Genomic DNA, 27,583 nt, shown 5'->3' on the forward strand with positions numbered 1-27,583 from the left:
CTTTGCCGAGTTTGACTTCATAATTACCTATCGACCTGGTACAAAGAACGGTAAAGCTGATGCCCTTTCTCGGATGGGAGTGGAAGAACACTTGATCAACCCTAAACCTGTACCAATCATTCCCGAACAAAGCATTCTGGGTGTAATCGCCACAGAATCCATAGAGGAAGTTAAGGATAAAGCCAGGCAACTTGTAACTCCAGCAGACATACAGAATTGGCATCTGCAGGGAAAGGACTTTGCAGTAAAGGACAACTTATTGTATTTCCAAGAACGATTATACCTACCCAGCACAGATTTACAGAAAAAAGTAATCTCTTGTTATCACGATTCTTTAATGGAAGGACATCCCGGTATGGCCAAGACCTCAGAAAAGATCAAGCGCTACTTCTGGTGGCCGTCTTGGAAAAAAGATATCAGAGACTTTATAATGTCCTGTGGAGTATGCGCCCAAAACAAGAGTCGAAAGGAAAGACCAGCAGGCCTCTTACGCCCTATTGACATCCCACCTCGCCCTTGGCATACGCTTTCTATGGACTTCATCACCGATCTACCTCCATGCTCCGGATACAATACGATTCTAGTAATCGTGGACTTATTCTCCAAGATGGCGCATTTCATTCCGCTCAAAGGCTTGCCAACAGCAGCAACTCTGGCCCGAGAATTTCTCGAAAACATCGTCCGACTGCACGGTTTTCCTTCGGTTCTAATTTCGGATCGAGGTAGTCAATTTATTTCTCATTTTTGGCGAAGTTGCTGTCGGTCGGCTCAAATTGATGTGAGACTATCGACCAGTCACCACCCTCAGACCGACGGACAAACCGAGAGGACCAATCAAACTCTGGAACAGTATTTACGCTGCATGCTGCAACAAACTGAAAAAACTTGGAAAGACATCCTTTGGATAGCCGAATATGCCTACAATAACTCTGTCCATTCGGGAACTGGGAAAACCCCGTTTTTTCTTTTGTACGGCAGTCACCCTCGAACCTCGGAGTTGGATCCCCTCCAAGATCTTGAAACACCAGCAGTAGACTACCTGCATTCTACAATCACCCAAGCCTTTAAGGAAGCTGTTTCTCACCTTCAAAGGGCTAAAGAACAATACAAGAAAGGAGCAGATCAACATCGGAAGGAAGCCCCTCAATATCAAGTAGGAGATCAAGTCTGGTTATCCACCAAATATCTACCTCTAAAAGGGCCACGCACATTCAACCCAAGATACCTTGGTCCCTATTCCATCACTACCATAGTAAACCCAGTAGCGGTCAAGTTGGACTTGCCCCCGCACATGAAGATACATCCGGTCTTCCACGTCTCTCTATTAAAACCCGTGCAACCTCAAACCCGACTAACTAAATCTCCAAAACCTATCCTAGTTGATGGAGAACTCGAGTTTGAAGTCAAAAGCATTCTGGACTCCAAGATCTCCAAATCTAAACTATTTTACCTAATTGACTGGAAAGGCTACGGCCCCCAAGAGAGATCCTGGGAACCTGCTGAATATGTCCACGCTCCTCGCCTAATCAAAAGATTTCACAGAACATTTTCTGACAAGCCAAAACCCCCGGAGAAGCCCAGTTTGGGAGGGGCCTTGAGGGGGGGTACTGTCATGATCTCTGCTTCCAAAAGGTCAGGGTTTTCCCAACTCCCTTGGAAGCAGATCCATAACCCAGGTTCCGAGTGCCAACCAGTCCCAATTGGGACCTTTTGGACCCAGTCCTGGCGCCAGTGGCACCAGGTTCATAAATATGCCCAGTCCCAGCGCTGGAAGCGCCGGGCTCATAATGCTTGGGTGGACTTACCTGCAGCAGACCATGCTGCTTACTTGCCTGCCAGTTGAGCCTCTGATCCTCTTCTGTTTGGAACTACTTTTCCTGTTGGGTGGGGCAGGAGCCACTCCCTAGATTCAGAACACTGGAACTCTTCTGGAAAGCAGGAACTCTTTTCTTAGGCGTGGCTGTGGAAGGAGACATCCAAGCACTACAGGAGGCTGTTTAAACCACACCCGATGGATGAATCTTGCTTTGCGTTATTCTGCATCCTCTGCAGCAGAACGCTCATCGTGTCTTCTGCATCTGATCCTGGGCCTAAGGAAAAAGGCTTACCATCCTGAATCCAGTCTTTAGCAACACCTATAAAGACAAGAAAGAACAGGTTAGCATTACGGTCTTCAGTGACAGCTCTTCACATACCTGGTCCATCGGCTGTCACCAACGCCTCGCGCTGCATTCCGGCATCTGAAAGACAAAGGCTTACCTACTCTTCGTGCGCTCCGGAGGCCTTCGGCGCTGCATCCCGCATCTGAAAGACAAAACAAGGTGCGTTTAAAGACATTGGGGAACTTTAATACTCACGTGCCATTACTCCTTTCCACATCTAACCCAGTGGGTATTCCGGCACCCTGCAGCCGCTCCGAACTTTTACCTGCAAAATAAAAAGACAGTTAGAACGCATCGTGAAGCAGGCAACAAGCGCTTACTTACGTGCTTCCAGGCGCTTCTATTCATCACACGGGCTCCATCTTCAACTCACTTCAGCCCGTCATCCGCCATCGCCGGAACCCTGCAAAACAAGAGACATCATTACTAAAGACTTTAAAGACAATAGAATTACTCGAAACTTACCGTTCGTGCAGTAAACGACGGACAGCAGTCCTCTGAAGTCAAGAGGCCTGCTCCCCTTATCCAGTGAAGAAACTGGTTACAGCACCCTGCCCCGAGGCAGATGGAGAGCACAGCGTTCACTTACCTACGGTGAGAGCGTTAACCTTTGGGGTTCTACAGGAGAAGAGAAAGGGAAGAAGAGAGAGACATTCAATAACCCAGTTCCTTAATCCCATATTTTCTATCTGCAGACATCTTACCCTTCAAGTCAGACATACAGTGCACAGAGGTCCAGCCCAAAGAGCCAGCCGTGTGTTACACATCACCTTTGAAGATACGGTATACGCCCAGTCAAGACCGGCGCCTCTACGGGAATCAGGTGAGCGTTACAAGCCTTGGCCAGCGTCAGCAGGTACGGCAGTACTTGAGGAGCCGTAATCCGTAGAGGGTTAATCTTCTGTGCGTGGCACCAGACAGAGAACCTCTTCCATTTGTGTCCGTAGCATTTAAGAGTTGAGGACGCCCTGGCCTTTGCAAGAACCTCTCTGCAGTCGGCCGGTATGTTGTAACCTCCAAACTCTAACGCTGCAGGAGCCAGGCCTGCAAGTTCAGCGACTTCGGGTCGTGATGGAGGATGGCGCCTCCTTCCCTGGAGAGAAGATCCGCGTCCACTGGCAGCTTGATTGACGGGGACGCTGACAAGTCCAGAAGGTCCGGGAACCATATCTGCCTCGGCCACGCAGGTGCAACGAGGATCATCCTGCACCGTGACCTCTTGAGCTGGTTGGTGAGCCGGATCAGCAGCAGCAATGGAGGGAACGCATATAGGAACAGGCCCTCCCAGGGGAACGAGAAATCATTGCCCATGCTCCTCGGCTGGGGAAACCTGCTGGCGAACCTCCGGCACTTGGAGTTCGTTGCTGTCGCAAACTGATCGATCTGGGGTGTGCCCCACCGTCGGAAGAGGCGGCCTTAAAGACATTCTGAAGCTGGCATCCAAGGCAGAACCTGAACAGCTTTCCGGGCGTCGAGCTTCCCTTCTCCTGGGCCATGATCGAGATGGGCCTGAGAAACTTCTGGAGTCCTCCAAAAGCGTGGCTCGACGAAATCTTCACCCTTCAGGGGCATAGAAGAATCCGACACGGGTCCCTGTTGATCGGATAAAGAAACGGTGGAGCTTGAGGCTCTTTTGACCGAAAGAGAGAAAATGTTCCTAAGAAAAAGCACGAAAAAAGCACTAAAGCTCGAGAGCAATAGCACGAGGATCCCAACACTTGAACGTGCAGTAAAAATCGGAAGATGGCTGCCAGAGGCGGGGCTTAGGGAGATGGCAGTCATTGGCTGTGGTCAGTATGACGCAGAGATCAGTGATTGGTTACTACTACGAAAGACAGATCAGAAACGAAACTGATACTGATTTTTCTTTACCGAGGATTCCCAGCCTGACGACGGGGAATATTCATGAGCATGTGAATCCATGCCAGACCCCATGCTGGAGAATTACTCTTACGCCCCGTCCCCTTTCCTCCATACTGCATGGGTGATTACAACCGTGTGTAGCCCCAGGATGGAGAGGAGACCCGCCTTAAGCAAACAGGTTTCTAAGAACCGCCTGTCCAAAAGCCACATCTGATCTAGAGCCGGCATCCAAACAGTAATGCTTGCAGAAAGCCGAAGGGGTGGCCCAGGTGGCTGCCCTGCTTATGACCTGCCAGAGGACATGCCGCTGGAAAGCGGTGGCCGTTGCCTTGGCTCTGACCGCGTGGGCATGCATGCTGGCCGGTAGTGGCTTATGCGGTCCCTCGTATGCTTCCTTGATGGCGGAGACCATCCACCGGGCTATAGAGGTCTTGGATGCCTGATACCCCGGTCTTGATCCACCGAAGGTGACAAATAGTGCATCCAACTTGCGGAAGCCCTTGTCCTGTCCAAGTAGAATTTTAGGGAACGCCTGACATCGAGGGAGTTCAGAACTCTCTGAGCCTCGTCCTTAAGTTCAGCAAAAAAACCTAGGCAGCACCATCTCTTCGTTGAGATGGAAAGTAGAAGGCACCTTAGGTAGGAATGCTGGGTGTGTCCGCAGGACCACCTTATCCTTGAGAAAAGTAGTATAGGGCTCAGAGGCGACTAGCGTCTGGATTTCGCTCACTCTGCGAGCCGAAGTCAGCCCGACTAGCAAGGCTGTCTTAATGGTGACCAGCCTGATGTCCGCGGACGCCATCGGCTCAAATGGTTTGTGCACCAGGGCACCCAAGGCTACGTTGAGGTCCCATACGGGGTGTGAACTCTTGATGGGCGGGTAGTCTGGCGAGGCCCATCAAATGCTTCTCGACTATCGGATTAGAAGAGGAGAATACCGCCTCCTCCGAGTTTCTGTAGGCCCCTAAGACTGCCAGTGCAGCAGGTGTCCACGTGCAGGCCTGAGTGGGCGAGGTATGCCGAGAAGGAAAGCATGTCGTCCAACGTACATGCAAGGGGGTTGATGCCCTTGGAGTCTGCCCAATGATAGAACCTGGTCCACTTGCTCTTATACTGGGTCCTGGTAACCTTGCTCCTTGTGCCCTGTATGATCTCTAGATTAGCCTGGGACAGGGTGAGGTGCCCTAGCATGACTTGCTGTGAGGGCTAGATTCTGTGGCGCAGGGTGGATGACCCTGCCCCCCTGCTGCGCCAGAAGGTGTGCTTGGCCCGTCGGAAGGTGAATGGGCGGTCTCTCCGAGAGGCTGAGCAGCTCAGAGAACCATGGGCTGGCTGGCCACCACGGAGCTATTAGGATGAAGCTGAGGAGGTGAGACTCCTTGATCTTGCATATCACCCTGTGGATCAGCGTTGTGGACGGGAAGGTGTATGCTGTCATGCTGTTCCACTAAATCTGAAATGCGTAACCAAGGGAGCCGGGGCCCTGTCCCAGCCAGGACGCGAACTGTTGACACTTCATGTTGTCCCAGGAGGCAAAGAGGTCCACCTGGAGGTGTCCCCATCTGCTGAAGATCTCCTGTAGCACGAGGTCATTCAGTTGCCACTCGTAATTGTCCACTCCCAGTCTGCTGAGCCTGTCCGCCTCCAGGTTGGATTCCCCCGGAAGGCGGACGGCCGTGAGGTAGATGATGTTCTCCAGGGCCCATTTCCACATGCTGACTGCCAGTCTGCACAGTGGAGGGGATCTGGTACCTTCCTGCTTGTTGACGTAGAACATGCTGGTCGAGTTGTCTGTCTGAATGAGGACGACCTTGTCCCCCGATAACAGGAAGGGGGAGCCTAGCCAAGACATTATCCATGGAATCAAATCATTCCCACTTATTCCTTGCAGACTATAGGTGTATTCAAACATACGCAGCCAATCCAACACATCAAGTTTAGGTTCATACATACTCACTGCTTCTTGGGACTTAGTAAGGGTAACATAAAAATGCTACATGAGAATGTAAAATAAGGGGCTACTAGGTAACCCCCCCAGCACTCCACATAAGACGGTGTGTGCTGGACCTACAAAGAGAAAAGGTAAGTAAAGTCAATTTCACTTTACTATTCTTGGGAACTGTAGTTCACACAATAAAAGGCAGTTAAACCTTATGAGAAATCTAAAAGGATTTCTCAGGGACACTCACCATACAAAAAGCAGATGCCTGGATTCCAAGATGGCTGCCGGGGCAGAGAGACGTGCTTGAGTCTCGCTCCTGCCGGGCCGCACTGAAGCACCTCACTTAGCACCAGATCCGAGGGTAAAAAGCACCCCCAACAGCTGCCGACCCTCCCTGGGACTCACCGCTGCTACGGAAAGGAGAATCGGCACGGGGGAGAGCCCAAGCAGAGGCATCGGAGTGCCACCCCTCCCCCACCGAGGACGCAGCGTGCCCTGAGCGACCGTTGAAAGGAGAGACCGGGACAGGGACCTGTCTGCGGACGACAAGCCGGGGTATACAGGCACACAGACACATACCCACCAGGCGGAGGGGACCCACTGGCAAGGGATACGCCCGAAGCGAGGCACGGGGGGCCGCGGGCGGGCCACGCCGGATCTGCCCCTCCCCCCCTCCTAGCAAAGCACACTACGCGCCCGGGAACGGAACAACGACGGGAGCGGCGGCCCGGCAGTGCACCGTCTCCTGGGAAAACAACATCTGGCAAGAGGAGCTCCCGCTAGAACTCCAGAGCCGCGGCTGGGCCTTACCACGAGAGGAATAGATCGAAGGAAGCGTATGGCCCAAGGACCCGAGGAGTCTCAGTGACGGGCCGGACTGCAATACAGGTGAGAGGGCCCACCCCAACTGCACAGAGGCTCCCCCACAAGGCCAACCAAGCCACTCTGCATCCAGGGGGCAAATCCTCATACACTTCAGCCCATGTACTTTGGACAGAGTTAACGGGAAGAGACAGACTAGAGTCAAGGACTCTACCCCCAGACCTCCTAACAGCAGTGGGGGCAACTAGGCAAGAGGTATCCGGAGTCTGAAGGGCGAACAAGCGCCTCTGAAGAGAGGAGGCAATATAACTCGGGGCACACTATCAACCAAGCTCACCCCGCCAAATCAAGAACGGCTACGCAGTAGCGCCCAAGGCACAACGAAGCAACCAAGGAGTAAATAAACCCAGAGAGTACTTCACACTGCAAGGGCAATGTCCAAGACAAAGGGGAAAGGGGGTGCGACGCAACCAAACCAGCAGTCGACTAGACAAGATTCAAGCATACTTCAAATGTGGGCGTCCGATACCCCTATAACCACCAGGGGAAGGTCGCAGGATGAACCACCATTGGACTCCATCCCCCCCAACGCAAGTAACCAACCCCCGTCAAGGGACGACATGCACGCCTGGTTCATAGAGCTGTAAGACAAACTTATGTCGACGGTTCAAGACCAATTCGCCACGATGAGGAACGCCATGAAACAGGCAGTTCAGGACCTAAGGCAAGATGTAGCCAAATTGGAAGAAAGGACGGACACTCTAGAGAAAATTGTGCCAAACGTGGACGAAGAGTCACAACAAAATAGCGAAACCCAGGAACACCTAGTGAGATTAACCCACAACTTAGAAATCCAATGTGAGGACCTAGAAAATAGGTCCCGCAGATCTAACATCCACATTAAAAACAAGCCTGAGACCGTGCTGGGCAAAGATCTTAAGAAAGCGGTACAGGAAGTGTTCAGGGACCTAATTGAAGCACAGGAAGCGGACATCATAGGGATCGACAGAATACTCAGTGGGCCCGAAAAGAACGGGCGCCCCTGGGGAAAGACCTAGGGACGTACTGGCAGCCCTCACATCGTACCCACAGAAAGAACATATACTGAGGAGAGCGAGGCTGGCAGACCATATAAGGATGAATGGGGCAGACATACAGCTTTACCAGGACCTGGCTTCTGTGACGTTACTAAAGAGGAGGGAAATGGCACCACTAATAAAAGAGTTGATAGCAAAAGAAATAAGGTACACATGGACATTCCCTTTTGGCCTGCTATTCGAGTGGGAAGGGAAACAAAGGAGAGTGACAACTTGGGAAGAAGGGGGCTCCAAATATTGGACATACAAGCAGAGGAGGAAGGCGACAGGGGCATCAAAGCAAAAAGGGAACTGGAAAAAAGGCCGAGAGGTTGGGAGGTGGTTCGGTAGAAAAAGAAACCAAATGGTAGGAGGGGGGGGAGGGGACACCAAACCGGCAGCAGTGGAGTAGAGGAACACCCATACAGGACGATGTTAGGGGGCACCCCCCAGACTACGGAACTTGCAGAGGCACTCTACGAAGGAACTCGGAAAAAGCAATTCCCAGCGGCCCGGCTGAGGATCAGGTACGAACACGCAGAAGGTCTGAGGAATATGCAGGGTTTAGAACTCCCTGCAAAGTTTAACCCGAGTCCACAGAGGGCAGGAAGTGATAGGCGCAACGCCCTAGCATCCATAGGTACCCGGGCGCTACTCGGGATCAAAGTTGGTTGTTCGTTTATAACGGGGGGGAGATGGGAAGTTGGGGGGGAGGGGCGGGAGGGCTACTCCGGAGGATAGCCGGGATCACAACACTCTGGCTCACATGACACCTGATCATGGTCAACTGCAATGGGGAAAATCAGAATCTTAACGTTAAATGTTAGGGGCCTGAACTCCCCAGTGAAGAGGAAGAAAATAGAGAATACGCTTAAAAGGGAGAAGGCGGACATCCTACTACTCCAGGAAACACATATAAGAGCACAAGACAGACAGAAGGTCTATCTCAGAGGGTACAATGTACTGGCACAATTGAACGCTATAGAAAAGACGATGTCGCGAATAGATTACTTCTGGGTGTTGTTGGGGATGTTGGGCAAAGTGCAAGGGATGGAACTTGGCCCAATCGCAATCTCGGACCATGCCCCACTCTGGCTGGACGTACAGACCCCAGGGAAGGGTGGGGGGATCTGGCGATGGAGACTCCCTCAGGATATGCTTTCAGACCCGGTGACTGGAGAAGCAATCAGGGACAAGGTAGCAGAATATTTCGAACAAAATGACACAGGGGAGGTCCCACTGGTTACGGTTTGGGAAGCGTTCAAAGCAGTTACCCGGGGACACATGATAGCTCTGAAAGCCACCAAGGACAAACAAAGGCACAGGTGGGAAAGGGAACTAGAAAAAAAACTCACTGACATACGACAGGAGCTTCTAGTACACCCTACCAAAAGCCTTAAGAAAGCACTGAGACACACGCAAGGGCAACTGGAAATGCTTCGAATAAAAAGGCAGAGACATCCCTCCTCTATCTCAAGCAGAGATACTTTATCAAAGCAAACAAGGCAGACAGACTCCTAGCGAGGCAACTCTGCAAAACAAAAATCATTTACCATTCTAAACATTAAAGATGCACAAGGCGAGCCCCATACACGCACAAAGGACATAGGGGAGGTATTCAAGTAATTCTATCAAAAACTATACGCGACTGAGCACCCAGACGAGGGCGATCAAAACAGATTCCTGCAGTCTCTCCCCATCCCAAAGATATCGGAAGAACAGAAAATAGCTTTAGAAACCCAAATCACGGAGGAAGAGGTGAAGAAAGCAATAGCGGGACTCCCTTATAACAAGGCACCAGGCCAAGACGGCTTCACGGCCCCCTTCTATAAAATATACACAGATATCCTCACCCCATTCATCACAAAACTACTAAACACCTTCAAAGAAAGCGGAGACGTAACCCCATCTATGAATGAGGCTAAGGTCCTGGTGCTCCACAAACCAGGCAAAGATCCCTCCCTCCCTGGTTCTTACCGCCCAATTGCATTGATAAACTTAGATTCAAAAATGTACACAAAGATCCTAGCAGCCAGGCTTTCCCCGCTATTGTCCTCCCTAATAAACCCAGATCAATCAGGCTTTATCCCAGGCAGGCAAACCCACGACAACCTAAGAAGAGTGATACACTTAATAGAAAAAGTAGGCATTACACATACGCCAGCTATACTACTCTCACTCGACGCCGAAAAGGCTTTTGATCGGGTGGAATGGTCCATTCTTTTCAAAACGCTAGAGCATGTGGGTTTTGGAGATCAATTCATAAAAATGGTCAAAGCCAACTATATCTCCCCATCAATAAGAATAGCGATCAACGAAGAAGTCACAGACAGGGTGGAGATTACCAGGGGAACAAAGCAAGGATGCCCACTATCTCCCCTCCTATATGCGATATTCCTGGAGCCGATGCTAATTAGGATTAGGGAAACTACCCAAATAAAAGGGATAGAGATGGCAGGTAGACAACATAAGGTAATAGCGTATGCGAACTGGAGGCATTTGGGGAGATATCAGGCCTGAAAATCAATAGGAACAAATCCGAAATACTATTATTGGCAGGGGACAAAGAGGCACAGGAAAGGAGCACAAGGTCTAAAAATTGCAAATGAAGGAATAAGGTACTTGGGCATCACACTCACGCACAGGGTGGACTCACTGTACAAAGGCAATTACCCCTCATTACTGGCCACAGTGAAAAAGGACATGGAACGATGGTGCCCTCTGAGGATCTCTTGGTGGGGTAGAATCCAGTCGGTGAAAATGAATATTCTACCTAAGCTACTATATCACTTCCATGCCCTCCCGATAACAATTCCTAACTTATTCTTCAAAGCACTGTCAAAGGCAATTTCTTCATATATTTGGAATAAGAAACCCCCAAGGGTCGCAAGATCGCTCTTCACGACACGTCAAAGAGGGGGGAATGTCACTACCACACTTCAGGAAATACTACCAAGCAGCGCAATTATGGGTCCTGAAAGAATGGTTGGGGGATGACCAATTCGATCTGGGTAACTCAAGATAGGGCAGTCGCCAGATCTCCTCTGGAAGAGATCCTTTGGAAGCTAAAACAACATAGACACCCAAATCTCTGCATCAGTGAAATCATGAAAACTACACTGAGCGTATGGGACGAACAGACACGGAAGGGCTACATGACCACGGCGACAGCACCATTCACGCCCATCTGTAGGAACCCACAATTCCCACCAGGACAAGAGCCCGGGGCCTTTGAGAAATGGGAAGAGGCAGGCTGCAGGAAAATAGGAGAAATGTTCCTAGACAAGGAAGTACGACCCTTTGCAGACTGTAAAACTATGTGGAACCTGACAAAGGCGGATAGATACAAGTACGAACAGCTCACACACTGGCTGGCAACGCCACAAGGGAGTTAACCCCATTCGAAAAATACATCTTATCCAACTCAGGAACTAAGAAACTGATCTCCACACTATACAACTTCATCAATACACAGGACGAAGAAATAAAATGGACTTACATGAAATGATGGGAAAGAACATTAGGGGAAGAGATCCCAATTCAGCAGTGGCAGAAGCTGTGGGCAGGCATTCCCAAACTAACACGAGCGGTGCAGACCAGGGAAATGTGGATAAAAATAGTCACACAATGGCACTACACTCCGGAGAGGCTTAACAATATGTACCCAGGAACGCCCGACCGCTGTTGGAGAGGCTGCCCAGAAGCCGGCATGTGGAGGCATATCTGGTGGGACTGTCAAGAGGTCAAAGGATTCTGGTTGGATCTAATAACAGAAATGAATAAGATGTTCCCAGAGGTGGACCAACTGGGGGAGAAAGTGTGGATATGCGGAATGATAGGGCATCAATCCAAGAAATATAGCCAGGCACAATTGAGAAGCTTCATGAGCCTGGTCATAGCGGCATGGGCCACTATCACCCAAAACTGGAAAAAACGAAGACCCACCATTAATATACACTTGGTTGCAAAAGGTCTGGTCGCAAATGACAGTGGAAAAGATCACACACCGTCTACAGGGCTCGAATGGGTCATTCGTGAAGGAGTGGGGGGGAGTTCTGGAATACCTACAATCGGACTATATGGCACAATGGTGCCCGCACAACATCAGAATCACGGACATATTTACCTCATAGACGATCCCGAGGAAAGTTGGAACATGGAATATGCCTTCAGGAGGGAGTGGGGTGGGTGAGGGAGGGGGGGGGATCTAAGGGGATGTTACTCTGTTATATTGTACTATGATACACTGTAAAACAATAAAAATATGTTTTTTAAAAAAAACTAAAAAAAATAAAGCAGATGTCTATGGAGTTTGACTACAAAAACAGTGAAAACACCGAATCCAAATCAGGTAAAAACACATGAGAGTGGGGAAAAGGTCTCACTCACTCCAGGGCTAAAATTAAAAAGTCCTAAGCCCAGCAAAAGAGCTGGGTGTCTCTAAGGTTGAAGGGAATTGGCACAGAAATGAGAATTCTCGTTAATTCTTTTTTTTTTTTTGATGCTGTAGTTTATTTCAAAACTTCTCCCTAATATAATCAGTCTCTGTACATTGTAGTCAGAGTTCATTTGAATTGGTTTTAATCATTCAATCTCGTAGTCACAGCAGTCAAAAGCTTCCTTAAAAAGGTATACTTTTAAAATATTCCCCAAAGCTCAACACATTTCCGAGTCAAAAAGCCCATCTGTAGTCAACGTGACAATTGCAGTGGTTTAAAAGGCTTGTGCCAAGTAAAAAACATAATATACATCGCTAAAGACACAGAAGAGAAGCGGTCAATGTGTTAAGCGTCACAATCAATGTGTACAGAAAAGAAAAAAAACATGAATATGTTGAAAAACAATGGGTTAATGTACGTCTCAAAGTCTTTATAGGTCACAAAACAAAAGGTTTGTGCCAAATATCCTTTTATGTAGCGGAAAAATACACCAAAGACTAATGCTGGAAACGTTGTATATGTTACATCAATGTGCTCAGGGTGCCACTGCCAATAGCATGGATGAGTCGAAATCAGACATGACTGCCTATCAACAACAGGATATTCCACAGCATGCAACCCGATACATCATCTCATGCTGCCACATTACTAATGATCACATATTCACCAATGGATTATCTACTGGGTGCAGCATGAACAGAGAAGGCCTACGTCGTTCTGGATAGCTTTAGATTTTATTTTTCATTGGGTTGAACAGGATTAGGTCACAGCACATGGACAGCTAGTGATATTTGGGTTTTCCTACACCAACCCTCCTCAGCTCCCCTTGAAATAAATGTTAAGAAATGCACAATGTCTCCACTTGTTCTCTTCAGTGTGGAATGTTGTCCCAGAGTCCTGTTGCCTGCTCATTTTCTGTTTTGTATTTTCCAAATAAGAATGGAATTGAAATTCGGGGCCCACTTGTTAACTCTAAACTGGCCATTACCTGAGTAATGGGACAGATTTCTGCAAGTGCTTGGGATTGGTTCGTGCTTAGGACTGCACTTTTTTGAGACATGCACTGCACACTTTATTACCTTTATGGCACCGCTTGAAGACACATTTACCTAATGCAAACAGTTTCAGAATACAATAATATCAATGTCAAGCGCTCTCTGCTTATTTACATGGGACAGTTTTGTGCTATAGAAAGTTACGAAGTAAAGAATGATTTCAGAACGAGTGGTCATTCAATGTAGATACAGGTGTAGCGCTAATGACTTCCATTTTTTTTTTACCCTCACCTCGGTCTGTAGTTTTGGGAAGATTAGCTGATCCAGAATGTTGTCCATGATCCAGATTGGGATCAAATGCGACCAGCAGTCCAGAAAGTCCACCATACGGTCGCAGTTTCGTGGCTGCCAATGATTTATGACATTTCTTATACGTGGAATCCACATTTCCCAGATTAGTCTGAAATGGGAAAAGGAAACGTTCATGGTTACAACAAAGTAAACCCAAAACAACCCTCACATTTCATTGTGTACTAGGAGGCTTTTAGGAATAAGCTTCGGCAACATGCAGGGCAACTACCTGCATTTCTCTGCGCGTCTGGGGTGTTACGCATGGGGTTTCAAAAGCAGTGCAAGTTAAAAATGGAGTTTTCTGTGCTACAGGCCGAGATGTATAATACTGAACGGATAGCATGAACTGACAGCACCACTGACAAATCATTGGCTTACGATTGTGTCCCGCTGGCTAGGTGTAAAAATAAAAAACCCAAGGCACTCCATATATATATATATATATATATATATATATATATATATATATATATATATATATATATATATATATATAGATCGGTCAAAACGCACATAATTTATCCAATTTAAAAAGTCACCATTAGCGCACGCAACATTATCAATCATTATGCAAAAATCACAAATACCCAACCCTAAGTGTGGGGCACACGTAGAGATGGCTCCATTCAGCCGACAAAGGATTCTTTGTTTCAGGTCAGAGAAATCTGAACTCGGATTCCAGTTTTAGGTAAGCGCCCATTTTAGAGCCTTGTTCCATGGCTTTTTTTGTGCTCTAGGACAGAAGTCAATGAGCTCTGGCAGATATTCAGACTCAGCAAGAGGCAAATACAAGATTGCAGCGTTATTCGAATGCACATTCTACTCCTGTCAGGCAGTGTCTCTCAGCGTGATTCGCTTCACCTTCTTATAGCTGCGGCAAACACCAGGAGTCTGCAGCCTTTGGATCTCTAGATGTTTTGGACTACAACTCCCATCAGCACCAGCAATCAGTTCATGGTGATCGGTCATGGGAGTCTAAGTGCAAAACATCTGAAGAGCCACAGGTTGTAGAACCCTGGCTGAAGGGTGAAGGTCTGTGTACTCGTTTCTGGGTACACAGTGTAGAATCTTCACTCTACCTTTCCTGCTCTGCATTTCAACAACATCTCTGAAGAACCCATTTCATAAATTCAGCATAATTTTGACGCTCAACTTGTGGAGCTCTCTCAACAGCGGGTGAGTGCAGACTGTGGGAGCTGTGTGAAGGGGTGGGTTGGAGACACCCTGGGACAATTAACCAGGCATTCCGTTTTCTGCCCTGATCACCAGATGAGAATTGTTCTTTGCCCGACTGGCAAACCTCCAGGTGGTCCCAATGGAAACAACCTCTACAAGGTATGGTGATTAGCGACATGGTCCCCAACCTGTCCCTAGAACACTAAGAAAGGAGAAAAGGGGGAGGGAGGAGTCTGATATAAAGTTTCCTCGGGCAATCTCTCAACACAAACATTCAGACCGCCCAGAACCCCTGGTTCAGGTCACAATTTGCTTGCTTTGCTCTCGTTCCCACAACTTGAGGGCATGCTTCAGGGTCCATTCCCTATTGAACGCTACTTTTCCATTTCACTTCCCTTCTGGAACCATTTCAGGTTTTTGGCAACCAGTATGTTTATTTACTGAAATGCCTTGCTCATTGCTTCATCTCCACCCTAGCAGGACAGAGGTTGGGTAGAGGTTAAGGGACACATGTCACTGGTGGGTTATAGAAAACATCATGCCTGTAGCATGCGATAGTTTGCCAACTTTAAAAGTTTCCGTTTGCTGCATTTCAGTATTGCACATTGTTGCAGTGGTCAGGTTTGTGGTCGGTCCCTGGTTCTGTATTCTTAGTTTTTAGTTCTTTTTATCTGGTTACCAAACCCCTGGATTTCTAATTTAGTGTGGCAATTAGTATTTTCTGCTTCCTGGTTTACCTTTTCTGGCTTCCACTTTTTTTTTTATAGTCAGCGCTTTCCTGTGCTGCCAAGTTTGTCTGTGTTCTATAGTTTTTGACCTTGCTTTGTTCTGCACTGTAAACTCGATCCTTTGGACACCCCTCATTAAGATAATTCCTATTTCTGCACCTTTTCTTACCTTTCCTGGTGGGAAGGGGGGGGGGGAGTGTGTGGCTAGTACAGTTTAAGCTACTAACCTTTAACTATTGTTCTCCAGCATGGTTCTGGCATGGACTCACATGCTCATGAATATTCCCGTCGTCAGGCTGGGAATCCTCGGTTAAAGAAAAACAGTTTAACTTTCACTTAAAAACTGTATTTCTCCTCTAAACCAATCCTGAGTCATACTGCCCCCATGCAATGACAGTCCTCTCCCTAAGCCCCTCCTCTGGCAGCCATCTTCAGATTTGGTAGCACGTAATTTGGCAGTATGACCAAGAAGAGCCACAGAGGGGATGGAAGGAGGGTTCGCATGCTAGACCCATGCTGGAGAACAATGGTTACAGGTAAGTAACTTAAACCTTCTCTAGCATGGAATCACATGCTCATGAATAATGAATACATAGCAGTACAACATTACGCAACCACGGGAGGTGGCAAGGCTCCATAGAAACAATACATTCTTACCTCCGTAACAGTCTCACTTCAAGCGAACAAGTTGAGTAGCACTGCTTGGCCGACTCGCAACTCCCTGGAATCCCTGTCGATGCAGTACAACTTTGTGAGGGTGTGCGTGGACCTCCACGTAGCAGCCATGCAGATGTTCAGCAGGGGCACATCAGACAGGAACGCTGTTGTCGCAGGGATCGCTCTGATGGAGCGGGCTCTTGGATGGCTGGGCAGTGGTCAGTTTGCCAAACGATGACTGTGCATGATGCAACCGGAGAGCCACCTTAAGATGGAAGCCTTGGACAAGGCCTTCCCATGGTTCAGAGGACCAAAGTTCATGAACATCTGTGAGGTCTTCCGAAAACTCTTTGTGCGTGTCACGTGGAACTTCAGGGCACGCGCAATGCCCAGCGAATGCAAGGCCATTTCCAAGGTTTAGGGGAAAAAAACAGGTAACACTAAAGGCTTGGTGAGGTGGAATTACGACAACCTTCAGCATGAAAGAGGGGTGCGTCTGCAGCACCACCCTCGATTCGTGGAAAGTCAGGTATGATTGCTTGCGGGATATGGTCTGGATCTCACCTACCCTTCTGGCAGAGGTGATGGCCACCAGGAAAGCAGTTTTTCATGAGAGGAACTTGGGAGGGGCCCGATTTGTAGGCTTGAAGGGGGCTCCCATGAGCCTTGTCAGAACCACATTGTGTTCCCACGGCAGGAGCCTTCACCAGTGGGGAAAGATAGAAAAAGTCCTCTGAGAAACTCCTTGACGAGTCGATGGAACCAAAGTGAAGATCTTCCTGGAGGCTTAGTGTATCTGGAGATAGCCGCTAGATGTACCTTGATAGAGCCGTACGCCAGTCTGGTCTTGGCGAAGGATAGTAAGTATGGAAGGACATGCGTGGCCGTGACCCTCAGCGGCACCATGTAGTGAAACGCTTCCACTTGTGACTGTAGCACTTCAAAGTCGACAACGCCCTGGCCTTGGCAAGGACTTCCCTGCAGTTCGCAGGCAATTCATATCAAACTCAGAAGCCACCCCTCAGGTTCAGCGATCCTGGGTCGTGATGAAGGATTTCGCCTCCTTCTCTGGTGAGAAGATCCAGAACCACCGGCAGCATGACCCGAGGAGACACTGACGGGCTGAGAAGGTCTGGATACCACACCGGGGTTGAGGAGTATCATCTTGCATGGGCACTGTCTGAATGTGTTGAGGACTCGTAGCAGGAGAGGGAACGGGGGGGGAACGCGTAAAGAAACGGACCTTCCCACAGAAAGGAGAACGCATCCCCCAGGTTCCTTGGCTGGTGGAACCTGCTGACAAACTTCTGGCACTTGGAGTTTGCTGCCGTCACAGACTGATCAATCTGGGGTGTGCCCCACTTAACGAACAGGCCATCCACCTGATCCTGATGAAGCTCCCACTCGTGGCAGGAGCGCAGCTCCCTGCTGAGGGAGTCTGATCGTGTTCTGGACTCCCGCCAGGTGGAGGGGGACGAGGAACATTCCCCTGTCCGACGGCCCAGCGTCCCAAGTCCTGCACTTCCTTGGAGTGCCACAGATTTAGTGCCCCCCCTTGCTTCCTGATGTAGAACATGGTGGTGATGTTGTCCATAAAGATCCTCACCACCTTGCCTTTCAGAGACAGACACTGCCCGTAGCTCCAGGATGTTGATATGAAGATACTTCTCCTCCGGCAGCCACAGGCCTTTGCGTGCAGACGTCCGGTGTGTGCTCCTCATCCCTCGAGGGAGATGTCCATGGTGACCGTCTCCTGTTATGGTGGGCTTTGAAATCCAGTGCCTTGGGCGATGTTGGAGCAAACACCTCACCATACTATCGCCAGACAGAACTCAGCGTTGAGCGAGATCTTGTCCATGAAGCTTCCAGACACCTGTATCCTGCGGGCGTCCAGGAATTCCTGAAGGGGTTGCATTTGCAAGCTGCAGAGCCGGACGAGGTAGCTGCAGGACGACATCATGCCCAGTAACGACTTGATGGCCCAGACCTGGCCCGTCCTACTAGATGACAGCCGTTGCACCTTTTCTAGAATGGCTGCTATCCTCTCCTCCGAGAGTGACGCCAAGCAAGACAACGTATTGAGTCTAGAGCCTAAGAACAACGCATTCTGTGATGGCATTAAGCAGGACTTTGGATAGTTGACAGAGAATCCCAGATCCGTTAGTAGCCAGACGGTCGTCTGCGTGTTTTTCGACGGCTAGCTCCTGCAAGTGGGCGCGAATCAGCCAGTCGTCCAGGTACGGGTATACGTGTATGCCCTGTAGAGGTAGATGGGCTGCCACTGGTGGCAGGCATTTCGTGAACACTCTTGGGGCCGACTTCAAGCCAAAAGGTACGGCCTTGAACTGGTAGTGCTGTTCCTGCACCACGAAACGTAGAAACTTTCAATGTTTCTTGTGAATGGGGACGTGGAAGTAGGTGTCCTCCAGGTCCAACAACGTCAAGAAGGCTCATCTTTCCAGCTGGCCGAGCATGTGTTGCAATGTGACCATCCTGAATTGGTATTTGTTGAGATGCTGTAGGTCTAAGATGGGCCTCGAGCCCCCCGTCTTCTTTCTGACCAGAAATAACTGGAATAGACTCCGGAGCACCGGAGCTGTTGGGGAACCAGCTCCATCGCCCCTTTTCGCAGCATAGCTGTACCTCTTCCAGGAGCGGACAGATGTGCTGGCCCTGGCAGGGAACCGGAGGGATCCGCGGACACCTGCTTTGAAACTCCAGGGTGTGTCCTTCGGCGAGAGCATCCAGCACCCATCTGTCAGTGGTGATCTTTCTCCTCGTCAGCCTGCCTCCAACTGGGGTGCACGAGTGTGGGCCAGACATCCCGGCCGGTTCAGGGTTGCTTCGGCACCCTGCCCTGTGGGCGACGACAACACTGTCCTCCGCTACCGTAGGCCTGTGAACAGCCTCTGTAGGCTTCCTGGGTTGTGGATCTGGAAGGCTGTCGGTATGATGTTGAGAAACCTTTGGAAGACCTGCTTGAGTTTCCCCTGGAGGAGCAAAAAGAAGAGTGGTGCTGCTGGAGAGTGACAAGGGAACAGGCCGTCTCCGTATCCGCCTTGATACCTGGAGGGTGTCATCGATGACTTTCCCAAATAGATTCTCTCCAAAGGGCATGTCCAGTACCTTTGCTTGGACCTCCTGATGGAAATTCGTGGCCTTCATCCAGCCTTGGCGATGAAGGCAGAGATTGTTCCCCATTTGCCGGAACCCCGCGTTGGCAACGTCCAATAACACCGTGATGGCGTGATCAGACGCTACCTCCCTTTCCTGAAGAGAGTGATTGCCTCCATCTTCTTATCGTCGGGGAGGAACACCAGAATAGGCCCCAGCTTGTACCACAACTCCCTGTCTTACCTGGCTTGGACCGACAGTGCGTTCGCCACCTTGATAGTGGACACCGCAGTGTAAATCACCTTCTTTCGCATGGCGTCCATCCTCCTCCCCTCGCTGTGTTGAGGGACCGAAGATGAGGACGGGTTGGCCAACCGTTTCTCGCGGCCGCCGATACCACTGAATCCGGCGATGGCTGCGACCTCAGGCACTTGGGTGCAGAGTCTGGCACCCGATATTTCTTCTCCAGCCGATCCCGTGCAAGGGTTCATGAGGGCCAGGCCCTCTTCCCAAACGTCGTCCAGAAGGGGCACCGCCATGATAGTCTTCCTCTGGGCCTCACGCCTCTGGTACAATAAGCCCTTCTTGGTTTCCTCGGGTACTAGCTGGAATAGCTTGGAGGCTCTGGAGATCATGGAGGGGGAACCACCCCACCTCATCCATTGGGGACACCCTATCTGGAGGGGGACACCCTATGTGGAACATCCAAATGTAGAGATTCACCATCCGCTGCAACAATATCCTAGTCCGTCATCGTGGCTGTATCCATCCCCGTGTCTGGGACTGCTGGGGGAGAAGGAACCCAACGTGGAGGCAGAGGTTGACATGGTGGCGTCGTATGACGCTTCCGCTTCTTCACTGGAGGCTGATCGGGGTCCTGGGGGGGAATCACAGATGCCGGAGCCGGAGGCATCCTCATCTGGATCTTTGACACCAAGGTGTGCAGGGTCGACAGATTATCCAAGGAAATGTCCCTCGGCTGCGAAGTCAGAACAGGAAACTAGGCCCTGTGGCGTCGTCGTCATCCTCCTCCTCCTCCTCTTCCTCCTCCTCCTCTTCTTCAACGTCCTTGTGTACCGTGTGCAAGGACTCCTGGTCTTCGTCATCCGTGGACGAGACCTCCATGGCTTGGGCAACAGCCTGGGAGGGCTGCTTCAGGACCTCCTCGCCCACCCCTTTTTTTCCCCCGTAGAGTCTTGAACCGGGGCCTGAGCCGTTTCCCCACTTCTGGCGTGCCAGCAGATATTGCCAAAGTCACTACAAACGTGTTGCGCCTTGGGACACCTGAGCTGCAGCTTTGCAGGATCAGTGCCCTTTGCTGTCGTGGCAGTAGCAGTCGTCGACGCTGGCAAGATCTGAGCCTGTGCCGTTTGAGCCTGCTTGGGCTGTTCGACTTTCTTCTCCTCCGTCCGTGGATTCTCTGATTTTCTCACGTAGTTTAGCCGGGCTAGATGACTTCCTCTTCAGAGAGGAGCTTGATTGCCGGCTGGCAATGGCGGTGGAAGGTGATGTCGATCACACCCTATCCACCTTGGGAACAGCTTTCACAGCGAAACCTTGTGGATTCGGACTTGCGGCTCCTGGCCTTATCTTGGGCGCCCACGGATGAAGCGCCCTCAAAGGACTTAGAAGACCGCTCCTCGAACAGGCCGGTCCTAGGTGAGGCATGACCCTGCTTGGAGCATGGGTCAGAGGCCTTGATGTTAAGCCACGCCACCAGTCGACTGTGCCCGTCCTCCGTCGTCTTCTTGGAGAACCCGAGGCATATCTCGCACTCCACCTCTTTGTGGTCTGGGTGCAGGCAGTAGAGGCATTGCAGGCGCTTGCCCTCCATAAACACATTTCGTAGCCTGCATTTGGTGCAGGGACTAAAGGGGACCTTCCCTCCTTCTCCTCTGTCATGGTCAGAGTGCGCGAAGTAGGCCCAGATGGCCTTCCTGAATCTTTGACGATCTTCTCTCTTGGTGGCGCTGAACATCACTGACAATGGGTGCCTGCTGTCGGAGGGTGAAGCAAAGAGCACACAGGCTCCCTTGAAACAAAAATAGATTTTTCCCCGTCAAAAACACAAAAACACAAATCGCTCCGAGAGCAAACTCGAGGACTCCCAACACTGAAGCGTGCAGTAAAAATCTGAAGATGGCTGCCAGAGGAGGGGTTTAGGGAGAGGATTGTCATTGGATGGCGGCATTATGACCCAGAGGACAGTGATTGGTTTAGAGGAGAAATACAGTTAGTGAAATTGAAACTGTTTTTTCTTTTACTGAGGATGCCCAGCCTGACGACGGGGAATATTCATGATCAAGTGAATCCATGCCAGACCCCATGCTGGAGAATTGTGCTTTCCCTGCTCCTCAACTCCCTCTTGGACTCTCTTCCTGGTTTTCACCTGCACATCTCTTGGTTCCCTATTGGTTAAATGTGTTGTACGGTTTAGTCCTTCTCCTATGAGAATGCCTCGGTGTTCTTTTCATTCCTGTAAGCACTATTCCTACTTGTCCCTTATCAAGAGTATTACGTTCTCTTCCCTTTTTGATCAGCATGGTTCATGGACTTCAATGGTGTCCCAGGTGATGTTGCTCACCATCGTGAGATCCTTATACAACACTATCAAGGGTTTCACCTCACAGATTCTGTTATTCCTTGTCATATATGTGGACTTACAGCTGACAGTACCTGTACAGCAATTGTGGGTGAGGAACTTGCGGCATGTCCCTGTAATCATAAGTTGCTTGTAAGTACTTACTCCACATGTCTTTTTATATATTTCTATCACTTTCTACTTGCACATCCTCTGTGCTAGGGTGCATGTATCTTGTTTGATGAGTACATGTTGCTCGTTATAGATCACTCACTGTATGATCATTTTAACATTTCCCAAGCCATATCCACTGCCCTCTGGTCTCCCCATGAGAGTTCTGCATGTAGCCTAATAAGGTAATGTCCCTGGAAGCTTTTCTGCCACTTCCTTATCCCAGTTTTACACAGCATGCAATGTATCTTGTGAGAGGAAGGAAACCAACAAGGGACACCGTTATACATATTCAACCCACTCACTCAGACTTTCCCAGGGATCATGATGGATCAACTGGGGGAGGGAGGGATATTGCTGGGAGCGTGATCTTCTGTCCTTTGTTCCAGTGAGGCGGTTGCAGTTGCATAGATTCTTCTGGTTGGGTGCAACTGTGTTAGTTAAGAATTGGTGTAGTCACATTGTGTGAGACTACACAACACTTATCTGCTTAGTATCAAGTAACCCACCTTTTAGTATAGGTCTGTACTGCACATGTTGGTAGAGGGACTGAGCAGCCAGGCCTATCTCAAGAGGGGTAAATGTGGCTGTAGCAATGAAATCCGTATTTACAAGTAAACAAGTAACACTTAAACTCAAGGTTTCTTGAGATAGTTATTGTCTAGAAATAGTTATTTAACATGTAAGCATTCTTTAAAAGGGCAATTCATGTAGCAATCAAATATACTTTATAATACTTTTCAGGATCAGCACAAGTTAGTGGATACTCTTTTTACACAATTCCTACACCCGGAGGTGACTTCATTCACAAGGACAGTAATGGCATTTATATATCACACTGAATATACTGCAGATTCTGAGGTTGCAGAAAGGAAAGGTTAAAAGGAAGGAAAAAGGTTAAACAGGTTCTCAGGGCTTGTGAGTATACTTAAATCTTCCGATGAAGTCTAGATAAGCCATTCCCAGCAATAACAGCAATAACAGCCTAGAACAAGTCACTACCTATGAGGGATAGATATATCAAAGCCAATGGACTAGAAGAGTCTGCTGAGAACCAGAACAGCCAAAGTCAATGGGAGCACAGTCTATGGAACTGAGACACTTCTTAGATAATACCAGTCTTGCACAAAGTTAGAGAGTTTGTAGAAATCACTTGTAGGGTTACAAGCTGTGAAGCCTGTGGAAAGCAGAGTTAGAGCCAACTCTAAAAAAGTAAGCCAATGCAAGGCCCAACTCAGACGAGCACAGTTAAAGAGACATGAGGTAAGTACCCCAAGCCTCAACAGTACCTCTGGTTTGAAGACGGGTGGTCCAGCTGCATTCTGTCCTGTTACAGCGTTGCAGGCCCTGTGTTTCTGAGCCTCAGTTGTGGGGAAAAGAGGGAGGACGTCTGGAGGGCTCCTGCGGCAGCAATTTGAAGGTCGTCAGCAGCTACGGGCTCTTTTCGGTTCAGCAGCACTTCGTGGTTTCAGCGCTCGGTAAACAGCACCAACGCGGTTCGGCTTCTTGACGGTCTTTGGGAGACTCCTGGAGCTTCTGGACAGATTTCAGACGTTGCACTCGACTACGGATTTCTTGACCTTTGGCACTCAGTTCCAGCAGCAGTGAAGTACAAGCCGGTCGGGGAAGATGGTCCAAGATGGTCCAATGGAGTTTGTCTCGGGGTTAGTTGGTCCCACTAACCCAAGGGAAGAAGTTGTCCCTTCCGGAGCTTCTCTTGTCGATTAGAAAAAGGAGTTTCAGCACAGCAGCAGGGCTTCACCGGGCAATTGAAAGGTCCAAGAAGATGCAGCAAGCTTTGTTCACGGTTTCTTCTTCAGGTGTTTCTCCCAGTGGTCGACTCACCTCTAGTCCCAAAACCCTCGCCTTTTAAGAAGGTTTCTCCCATTTAGGCACAGGCTAGGCTGTCAATCACACAGCAGGTTGGCTGTCCTGAAATGACAGCCAGCCAGCCAGCCAATCAGGACTGGTTGCATTCAGGCATTCCTAGAGACAAAGGACAGGGGAGTTTCGGGACCCTCCCTTACATCCTGTTCTTCAAGATACACTGGAGACAGAGGCGGGCTTCAGGGCTGAAGCCCGCCAAAGGCAAAACTAACAAAGGGCTCAAACCTGGCTCAACAAGCAGAGTAAAACCCATGAAAGACCTCACAAACAGAAAATGGTGAAAAAAGACGACCTGGGCCATTTTGACAGAAATGGTCACCCATGGTTACTGTACTGCAGGTGAGGATTCAGTCGGCAAATTAAACCACTGCCACCAACCATTTAAAGTAGTGAGGGTAACATAACAAATGTTACATGAGAGTGTAGGACAAGGGGCTACTAAGTAACCCCTCAGCCCTCCACATAGGATGGTGTGTGCTGGACCTACTAAGAGAAAAGGTAAGTAAAGTCCATTTCACTTTACTATTCTTGGGAACAGTAGTTCACACAAGAAAAGGCATCTAAACCTTATGAGAAATCTAAAAGGATTTCTCTGACACTGCACTGAAGGTGCTGTGCATCACCATACAAAAAGCAGATGCCTATGGAGTTTGTCAGAATCTAAAAACAGAGGAAACATAATCCAAATCAGGTCAAAACATGAGAGAGTGAGATAAAGGTCTCACTAATTCCAGGGTTAAAATTAAAAAGATCTAAGTCAAGCAAAAGAGCCTGGGGTCTCTAAGGTGGGAGGAATTCGGCACTAAAAATTAAAATTCTCCCTAACAAACTGCAAGATGCAATCCCTGTCGAAGAAATGTGGATTCTAATGATGCAGAACAGCGCAGTATGGTGTCCATTCATGAAGGTTTAGCTTGGATGCCAACACATACTTGTTAGGGAGAATTCTCAGAAATGTGCTAATTCCCTTCTACCTTAGACCCTCCCAGTTCTGTTTTGTTGGACTCTTGGACTTTTAATTTTAATCCTGGAGAGAGTAGGACCTTTTTCAAACTCTCTTATGTATTTTTTCTGTGATTTGGACTCTGTTTCTTTTGGTTATGGAGTCTGACAAACACCATTAGCATCATGTTTTTCTACATTGTGACACACAACACCTTCAGTGCAGTGTCACAGGGAAGTCTTTCAGATTTCCCAAAGGTTTAAATACCTTCTCTTGGTTAAACTACCGTTTCCAAGAGCAGTGAAGTGAAATTGACTTTACTTACATTTTGTAACTTTCTAGACCCAGTTCACACTTTCTTACAATAGGGTGCTGGAGGGGTCACTTAGTATCCCCTTTGTCTAGTTTCTCATGTAACATTTTTATGTTACTCTTTCTACAATTAATGGCTGGTGGCAGTGGTTTACTTTTTACTACCATTGAGTGTTTCTACCGTGGGCTCCAATTGCAGCTGCAGTAAAGCACCCGTGGGTGCCCATTTTGTTAAAATGGCCCTGCCCGTCTTTTTTCACCATTTCTTGTTGGAAAGATCCTTCTTGAGAGTTACTCTGCGCGCCAAACTAGGTTTGGTCCCTTTGTTAGTTTTGTCTTTGGCGGGATTCACTGGTGAAGCCTGCCTCTGGCTCACGTATGTCTAGCAGGGGCAGGTATTGAGGGAGGTGCCTGAAACTCCGTGCTTAATCGTCTTGGTTACAGGAATGCATCCAAAGGTGATTGGCTGGGTGGCTGTGCTTGTAGGACAGCCACCCTGCTGTGTGATTGACAGCTAGGGTGCAAATGAATGTAAGGAACCTGCATAAAAGGCGAGGTCTTTTGCTTGGAAGGCACAGTCAACCACTGGACGAAGGAATCCGAAGAAGGACTTGGAAGAGACGCCTGCTGCAACTCCTGGACCGTTGGTTTGCCAAGTGAATCCCTGCTGCAGTGCTGAAGCTCCGAATTCGCCTTGACTAGAGAGGCCCTGCAAAGGACGACTCCTCCCCTTGGGTTGGTGGGACCAATCGACCCTGAGACGAGCTCATCTGGAAATCCTCTCGGAGATGGCTGCACTCCCATTGCTGCTGCAGGAACCGAATGCCAGGGAGAGGACCGCCAGAATCGAGTAAGTGTCTTTAAGTCGGACCCGAGCTCCAGGAAAATCCTCTGGACTCCTATGAAGCAGGACTGACCAAGCCGGAGCCACCTCAACACAGTGCTGGACCCCAGATGCGAGGAAAAACCACCAAGTGTCTGAGAACCGCAGTGGTGCTATTCGCGAGAATCTGAAACCGCAAAGTGCCGCTGATCTGAAGTTTGCCCATTGCTGCCGCCGATCTTCAAACCGTAGTGCAGGAGTCCCCAGACGTCCTCCCTCTTGTCCCCATGACAGAAGCCCAGGAACAACAGGATCTGCCATACTACAACTAGAACAGAAGCCAGCTGGAACCAATTTCTTCAGACCTAAGGTACTGTAAACTAAGGGGTACCTACCTCTTAGTGTGTAGCCTTGCTAGCTCTCAGTTGAGACTTGTCTTGGTTGCTTTTGCAGAGTTGCTTGCAGCTTTGCCCCTCACAAGCCTCCCAGCTTGTGGCCCTACAGAGATTCTATTTTCTAAAAAGACTTCTAAAACATTGTACAAGACTTTTTACATACCTTCAAGAAGTGCTTCAGCTCCACTAGACTTTGCTCAATTAACATTGGCTTTCCTCGCTCCCTGAAAGACTCTGCTATCCTCTGACATTGTGCTTCAACTATCCCTCAACAAAAGTCACACATTCCATAACTTGTGTAGCTGGGAAAGGGATAATTTACTTTGCATTGGAGTACATGAGTACTTACCTGCTTAAGAATATTTGTTAACCGTCATTTTTTTCCCCAAACCCTTGCCTTTTGACACCAAACTCATTATTGCTCTAAATGTGCCAGTGATATATAAATGTCTACAGTGGGCTAGTTATTTAAGTCACCTCAGGCTGTAGGAAGTGTCTGTGTGCCATCCCAAATGGATATCTACTGATTTATTGAAAATGAGATAGTGTATTTCTGAAGTATATTTTTGTGTTACATTACTTCCTTCTAAAGAAGGCTCATTCAAACTGACTGTTAAATAATTGTTTAATCAAGAAACCTTGAGTGTAAGAGTTTATTTGGATACTTGTCACTGTGAAACTGTGTTACAACCATACAGCTCACATTGACCACTCTTGAGATAAGCTTGGCTGCTTGCCAAGAGGACAAAGCTGGTGCAGTCTCCCACAGGGTACTGCATACAATCTTGCCTAACAATACGTATTGCAGGTTCACAAAGATAAGACATTTAGCATGACTGTGGCTGAATGTGGTACTGGATGTTTCTGGATGAAAGTCATATTTTTGTCAAAGGGTTTTTTTGTTTGTAGATACTAAAAGTTGGCTTATCAGCAAAACAATTTAGCAGGTTCTGGACTGTTGACAATATCATTCAGGGGTGAGGTGAGCCTGGATGGATTTATGTAAATGGCTCTGTCAAATGCTCCGAGGCAGTGGAGTGAGAATTAGGGCCATAATTCATTTCACTGCAGAGAAGTCAACTGCAGGAAGCTGGTAGTTGTTCAAAATGTTCATAGAAATATAACAGTAGAACAAGAAATCAGTGG

At 48.8% G+C, this 27,583-nt stretch overlaps 1 protein-coding gene across 1 annotated transcript in view; it reads right to left on the bottom strand.

Annotated features, from left to right (window-relative positions):
• TFIP11 (tuftelin interacting protein 11) overlaps positions 1-27,583 on the bottom strand; it is a 643,289-nt gene that overhangs the window by 117,069 nt on the left and 498,637 nt on the right. The window contains exon 9 of the mRNA XM_069623380.1: positions 13,591-13,759. Within this exon, the coding sequence (XP_069479481.1) occupies positions 13,591-13,759 (169 nt within the window). The remainder of the gene's footprint in view (positions 1-13,590; positions 13,760-27,583) is intronic.

This window comes from Ambystoma mexicanum, chromosome 11 (assembly GCF_040938575.1).
Source record: "Ambystoma mexicanum isolate Mex_15411 chromosome 11, UKY_AmexF1_1, whole genome shotgun sequence".
Taxonomy (NCBI): Eukaryota; Metazoa; Chordata; class Amphibia; order Caudata; family Ambystomatidae; genus Ambystoma; species Ambystoma mexicanum.